We start from the raw sequence: 7,455 nt of genomic DNA on the forward strand, positions 1-7,455 counted from the left end.
CGACACACCATTTATAGTATTGTTAGAGTCCCCATGGATTCCGCGCACAGGGGTGAACACAACGCAAGTACTTTTTTGAGGGTTCAACTTAAAACTGTTTGTGTCCGCCCAGCCAGCAAGTTTGTTCCCGCCGAGGTGGACTTGACGTTCACAGATTGACATATTACATGATTTAAAAGAGTTCATCATCTACATAAACTGAACAAGAAATGTTTTGTGGCAATGCCTTACGGAGCGAGTTCATCTTCCCTATGGAGTGTGTTCAGCTCAAAACACCGCCTTGAGGTCCGCCATTTTCCTGAACATGTAAATTAGAAAGTGCACTACCAATTCTGACAAGTAAAGGTCGTTCAGACATGTAGCTAGAAAGGGTGTTAAGCTTATTGCCCGGAACACCGAATGATTTCAAATCACTCAAGATGCCGTATCGCCATGCCGTGTCGTAAGCCTTTTCCATATCAAAGCAGATTGTAATGCAGAACTGTTTGTGAATGAAGGCATCTTTTATGTAGGACTCCAACGCAACAAGTTGATCGTTGGTGGATCACCCCGCCCTGAAGCCTACCTGGCAGCTCTCGAGAAGACCACTGTGCTCTAGGAAGTACACAAGCGTCCGGTTAATCATCTGCTCGAAAAGCTTGCTTAATCAGCTAGTAAGGGCAATGGGTCGATAGCTAGCGGGAGAGGAAGGGACTTTCCCCTCTTTCAGGAAAGCTACAACTGTAGCCTCCTTCCAAGAATTCGGAAGCTTCCCCGAAAGCCAGACTTTGTTGTAAAAATAAAGCAGTGCTTCATGTGTGTCTTGTATGGGCGTGGAGCTGAGGGTCTAATGTGCTCAGAGCAGACCTCAGCTCATGTAGTGAAAAGAGGGAGTTGTAAGAAGTCTGATTTGTTGTCGCGTAGGTACTTCATTTCACAGAGGCTTTATGCTTCAGGAAAGTGTTCGTGTAGTGTGCTGAAATAGACACGTGTTGGAAGTGTTCTGCGAGAGTGTTAGCCAGGTCTTCCAGTGTGTCCCCTGATGCACTGACCAGGGGCAGTCTGTGTGTCTGTTGTCTTTTGAGTTTGCATATACGTGTCCATACCTTGCGTGCGGCTGTGTATGAGTCTATGGATGTTATGAATGAGCACCAACTGTCTGTTTTTGCTTCAAAGCGCACACGTTTTCCAAACGCCTTTGCCCATTTAAACAAGAGTGTGTTACCAAAGGTGGGATGCTAACGTAGGATACCCCACGACTCGTTCGGGGCCTCTCGCGCGCGCCTACAGTCTTCATTCCACCACGGCCTCCCCTGGTTGCGTGGGGCACGAGAGGCGTGGGGAATGGACTTTTCGGCGGCGTCGAAGATGTGCGCCGTGAGTAGTTGGGAAGCTCCTTCAATGTGTGGGTGTGTTATGTTTGTGTAGTGTAGTTTCGATGTCTCTGTAAATGTATTCCAGCTAGCTGTTGCTTCATTGAACCTGTTCTGGGAAGATTGACTGCATAGGCCTTTATCTATATATGTTAGGGAGGTACGGAAGTAGTCACTGCCATATGGGCCAGTGCCCACACCCCACTCGAGAGGAGGAAAGAGAACTGCGGAGCCAATAGCCGAGTCAAGATATGAATTTGTGTTGTCTCCTATATTAACGTATGTGGGCTTATTTTTGTTGAAGAGGCATGCTCCTATAATGTAAAGAATTTCTCTATCAGGCGACCTCGGGCATCCGTGCGAGAAGAGCCCCAAAGGGAGTTGGTGCATTAAGGTCGCCTGTCAGGATCTATGGTTCGGGCACCTGGTCGACCAGTGCCTCGAAGTCAGAGCTCGGAAGTGCAAGATCGGGAGGAATGTATATGTCCTTGCAATATTATTGAATACGTTGATAACGGTGCACGGTTATCAACCTATTAAATATTATTATGCGAATTGCTACAGCCTCAAGGACAGTGTTCAAAGTGGCAAGGTGACATGCTAAGGACTTCCGGGCGATTATAGCCACACCGCCAGAAGAGAGTGTGCAGGCATCCCGGTCCTTTCTGAATACTGTGTAGCTATTTAAGAAATTTGTGTGATTGGAATTCAAATGTGTTTCCTGTAAACACATTACACTTGGCTACTAAGCATGCAGTATTTAGTATACATCGTTAGTATACATCGTCACGATTTTTAAGAAATCCTCTGCAGTTCTATGGGATTATGTTTTCTCTTTCCAGCTTGCACGGGAAATCGCCCCTATGGAAAGGGGCGGCTGCAAAAACGCAGGAACTTGAAATTTTTTTTCGTTCGGAGCTACTGGAGTGTGTTGTTGATGTACTATCATCTTTCGGGGCTTGGACTATCGGAGAAGCCTTTTCGGCCTATCCAGAGGTTTAGATGCAGGGACCCGCTCCTTCAGCTGCAACGCAAACAGGAACTGTCCCATGTCCATATCATCCTCGGATGTCGTAGGGGTACCCGATGGACCAGACTTGGTTCCCATTTGGGCGCCTTTTGTTTTCTGACCCGCTACCGCCGAAGCTGTGGGTGGCACGGGCGGTGAGGGAAGGGTTGGAGACCATGCGGGACCCCCGGTATTCATCTCCTCCGCATGCTCCAGTTGAAGCAGGGCGGGTGAGGAACCAGTGGGTGGAGGGACATCGGCCCCAACAGTGGCTGTTGCCACCACAGCCGCTGCTGGCTCCGCGAGTGGTGGGGAGGCGGGTTGGGCTGCCCAGGGGTCAGGGGTCGGGGGGGGGCGGGACCAAGTCTGACTCGCGGTACTGGGTCCCCGCCGAAACCAGATGCCGCTCCGCCCCCGGCGAGCTGCGTCGGCGTACCTCCCCAGGGGGAAAGAGGCGAACCTAGTTCGCGCCTCTGGGAAGGTGATGTTCTCATTGACTTTCAAGGCAATTATCTCTTTCTATTGTTTCAACTTTTCAGATCTCCTTGAATAGGCAGCGTGCGGTCTCTGGCAGTTTGCACAGGTGAAGTGCTCGGATTCACAATTATCAGTTGAGTGATCTTGTGCTGTACATTTTGCGCACGTCAGTTTACCACGACAATAGGTTGTGCTGTGCCCAAACCACTGACACTTCAAGCAGCGCGTGGGTTCGGCACATAGGGTCGGACCGGATATATCATATTGGACCGGATATATCATATTGGACCGGTCGGACCGGATATATTGACCGACTCAGGAAATATTGAGCGGTCAATAGTCAAGATTGTGTGTTTCGTTGGTATTATCTGGTCGTTTCGGCGTATGGTTATTCGCCTCACTGCCGTTACGCCCTGATCAGGAAGGCCCTCCAGCAGATCGGCTTCGGTTTCACTTATAAGATCCTGATCAGGGATCATGCCTAGGCAGCTATTAAGGCTGCGATGGGGCGTGATATTCATGTCAACAATTATCATGCGCGTTTGTGCGAGCAGGTTAGCGGACTGATGTTTGTTGTCTACATCAATCAGGAGTTCTCCCGTTTTAGGTTTCTTGGCCTTGTACAACTTGCCGACAAGGCTTTCAAGATAATTGGTGATTAGAAGCACGGAGTGGGACGTGATTGGCTTTATTTTATCAAGAGATTCCAAGACCAAAAAGAGCAAAAAATTATCGGGCTTTGGTAGCGATATCGAAGGCAAAGGGGGAAAAGAAACTTGTGTGCAGCCCCTTTTCAGGGACCGATCAGGTTTTGGGGGGGTTTAGAAAATACCATACAGCATATAGTATATAAGCAGGGGGCGGTGGTACTTCCTTCGCTCGGGTTACCCTGGTACCAAGAGAGGTCTCGGAGCTACCTGCCTGGTAAGCAGACAGGAAGCCCATCCCCTGGCGCTTGACCTGGGCTCCGACGGCCACCGTTCGTGGTTTCTCACCCTCCACCTATAAACACATCGCCACGGTTGATATACAGCTTACGTTTGGGACGTCGGTGTCCACGGTGTCGACAATACCAATATAGCGGCCTCTTCGCCGTCAAAGCATGCGCCCACTATCATCAGCATGGGCCGCTGTGCCAGCGTCAGCAGCGCGTGGCCACGACACGCCCGACCAGCCATGCGCCAGAGAACACCCAGGCCACTGCGTTGCTCGGCCGCGTACCGCGGGCGCTCCCCGACTCGCGGGGATTCTGCTGCCACCGACATCGCAAGCGCTGCCCACGAAGACCGCCTTCTACGAGGGCGAAATGCCCATTTAACCGTTTGCTGTGACTACGCCGGCACCCATTGTGCCTGCGATGGACCCGTTATCGGTTCTGCCCTAGCCGTCGCCTACTTTTGGTGACATCCCCACCACGCGCATACAGCGGAACTCCTCGGCGTCACCTCCAGATTTCGCGTCAAGCAGTCATGCATCCTGCGCCCCACTCTATCCCATGAACTTCCACTTGGACAGCTCAGGGGCGCTGCTAATAGACGGGCACACTCACGTCGTGGGACGCTACACTTACTACGCCAGCTTTTCCAGACCCGTCCCATCACCTACATTAATGTGGATACCCTCGACAGGCTGACATCGGACAAGCCGATTCATGCTCAAGCTCGACCGGTACGCCACTCCAGCCCAGGCCACCGGAGGTTATAATGTGCACACGAAGCCCTCGTGACGACGACTTGGACTGTCAGCGGAGGCTATTTCGGGACTGACCAGAATGACTCTATGATCTTAGATCCCTTTTCACTTGGACTACTTAAGGAACTCTGACCGCGGACACACCCTGTACATAGCTTTCCTTGTCAACAGCAAACTAGTTTCCTTGCTAGTTAGTTGTTCATGTTCTTCTTTTCTTTTGTCGCGCTCCGCGCTAGGGGGGGGGGGGCCCTGTAGCGGCACTTCGTAACCGACAGCAGGCGCCCACTATCATCCCCATGGACCGCTGTGCCAGCGTCACCAGCGCGTGGCCTCTACAGGCACGACGAGCCACGCGCTAGAGAACACCCAGGCTTCTGCCGGGGTTCCTCCGAGCAGGGAAGGACACGTCTCAGCTCTGCGATCGAAGCCATCGAACGCTGCTCTTTGCTCAGTGGTGATTTTGGTTGGGGTTTGCCGATTTATGGGGTGGCTGCTTGTTTAGTTTTATCTCTGTTCCCTAACCGCGGCAGCGGATAGGAGTTTACCATGTCATTTTCGTCTCCCGGCCAGGGAACCACTTCCTGGTCGGCTAGTCTCTCGGCGCAGGACGTGCCTCTGGACTCCTTCCTGCGGAATGGCGTCACGGCTGTTCTGGTGGCTTTGGTCCCTACGAATGGCGGGGCGATCCGGCTCAAAAACTTCAAGACAATTCAAAAAGACCTTCAAGCGGTAAGCGAGCACTACAAGAACGTGAAGGAGGTGAGACCGTATGGAAAGGGTGGAATCATCTGCAAATCCTCAGACAATGCCTGCTTGGCCGGCCTTCTTACGTGCACGAATTTTGGGTCTTTCCCGGTGAGTCCTTTTGTGCCATCTCACTTTGCATGCTCCAAAGGAATTGTCCGCGGTGTTGATGTGGACATCTCTCCCAGTGAACTGCTAGACCAATTCCTGGATGCTGGCGTAGTCGCAGTTTACCGATGCTCCCGAGTAGTTGACAGCACTCGCATTCCAACTGAGTCTGTGATAGCTACTTTTGCTGGCACTGCATGCCCGTCAGAAATCAAGGTGTGGCCTTTGGTGTACAGGGTTGATCCTCTATCGCCCCATCCTCGCCAATGCCGCAACTGCTGGCGTTTCGGTCACAATACAGGGTCATGCAAATCCTCTACCCGCTGTGGCAACTGTGGGGGCGAGCACTTGGCTAGCCAGTGTACTGCTGTTGAATCTTCGTGCAGCCTTTGCGGATCTGCGCATCCAGCCGACTACTCAAACTGTCCGGCTCGTGCGTCAGAAATTAATGTTCTCGAAGTACTAGAAAAACGTCGATGCTCTCGTAAGGAAGCAATGGCAATAGTGAAAGAGAGAACCTATGGGTACGCTGGGGCAGTGGCCCGTCAAACCCCATCGAATGAACAATCTCTAGCAAAAGCCATATGTACTGCTTTCAAAGAAGTCTTGCCAGAAATTTCCGGCCAACTAGCGTTGTCTGTAACTGAACAGGTATCAAATCTGTTGTCGGCACATACACAGCAATTGGCGCAGGTTCTGTCGTTACCTTTGTCGGCCTTCCAATAGCCGGGGTGTTGGCAGTCGGCATCTAAAACTCCCACAGAGCATGTACCCCAGACTTCCAAGAGTTCAGAAAATCATGTCCGAGTCGAGTCATCTATCGGCCACCGCACTCCAGCAGGCTGCTCCCAACGAGGATGGTAGGCAGATTTCAGCTACCACATCAACTGTTCAGGCTTCGACGCCTGTCTCAGCGGCCCCTCAAGGTCAGCCATCCTGCTCCGATCTTGATCTAAATAATGAGTTTGATATGGAAGTTGAAAACTCCGATATGTCGGCAAGACGATGATGATGATGATGGTTTGATTTTATTGGCGCAAGGCCGACACGGGCAAAGAGCGCCAAACAGAAAGTTATTTGATGAGCAGACAACACGAAATAAAATCAGTTAAAAACTATGAGTACGGCTGGTGTAAAGGGGCAGGGTGAAGAACAAGAGTGGTTAAAAAATAAATAAGGTGGCTGGTGTATAGGACCCGGGGTAAAGCTATGGGTGGTATAGGATGAGTTATAAAAAGTGAACTTCTGATAGGAACTTAAAGGTGCGCTGAACCGAAAACATGGCATCATCTCCTAAGAAGTACGATGGGTGTGGTGGAATATGTCGTGTGTGTAGTTGAGGGAAGTGTTCGCGTCGTATAGTGTCGAGTGCCTTACATTCTATGAGGATGTGGATCACGGATAGGGCCTCTCCGCACCTGCTGCACAGAGGTCTTGGAGATCCAGTGAGCAGGTGCGAGTGCGTTGCGTGAGTGTGCCCTATCCGTAATCTAGCCAAGGCGACTTCAGTGTATCTATTGCGTGTGTCGGTGGTGTATGGTCCCAAGTGTGGTTTTATTACGTGTAACTTGTTATCGGTTTGTTCGCTCCAGTGTGTTTGCCATGTTTTGCGAAGTTGTTGTCTGATGTGTGGTTTCACGTCGGTGTAGGGCAATGTGGTTATGTCTACTGTATTCGAGAGTGTAGCAGCAGCGGCCATTCGATCCACTGCTTCGTTCCCGGCTATACCACAGTGGCCAGGGACCCAGCAAAGGACTAGTTCAAATTTGTGGACATACACAGACATAATACCCTTGACTATTAGATTTACAACGTGATTTTTTGAAGGCTTTGTTGACGACAACGCCCGCACGACACTGAGGGAGTCTGTATATATAATGGATTGTGGGATGTGACTTTGAAGGATATGATTAACAACAAGAAGTACACCATAAGCCTCTGCCGAAAAGATACTCGTATTACTGTTAAGAGTTTTAGTGACATTAAGGCCGGGCCCATGCGCCACGCAGGACACAGAGGTGGCAGTTTTAGAGGCGTCCGTATAAAATTCAGAAAATTGATACTTCTGTTGCA

General features: G+C 50.8%; 1 protein-coding gene across 1 annotated transcript; it reads left to right on the top strand.

Moving 5' to 3' along the window:
- The first annotated feature begins 4,943 nt into the window (after positions 1-4,943).
- LOC144173588 (uncharacterized) lies at positions 4,944-6,236 on the top strand. Its single transcript, XM_077701948.1, has one exon. It carries the CDS (start codon positions 5,077-5,079, stop codon positions 6,106-6,108), a length of 1,032 nt encoding a protein of 343 aa, XP_077558074.1. The 5' UTR covers positions 4,944-5,076; the 3' UTR covers positions 6,109-6,236.
- Positions 6,237-7,455: the final 1,219 nt, after the last annotated feature.

Source organism: Haemaphysalis longicornis, unplaced genomic scaffold, assembly GCF_048455015.1.
Source record: "Haemaphysalis longicornis isolate Haplotype H1 unplaced genomic scaffold, Haemaphysalis longicornis Haplotype H1 scaffold_3, whole genome shotgun sequence".
In the NCBI taxonomy this organism is placed as follows: Eukaryota; Metazoa; Arthropoda; class Arachnida; order Ixodida; family Ixodidae; genus Haemaphysalis; species Haemaphysalis longicornis.

Bases quoted from the DNA above. Each gene is read 5' to 3' on its own strand.
- LOC144173588 (XM_077701948.1), top strand. From the start codon at position 5,077: ATGTCATTTTCGTCTCCCGGCCAGGGAACCACTTCCTGGTCGGCTAGT.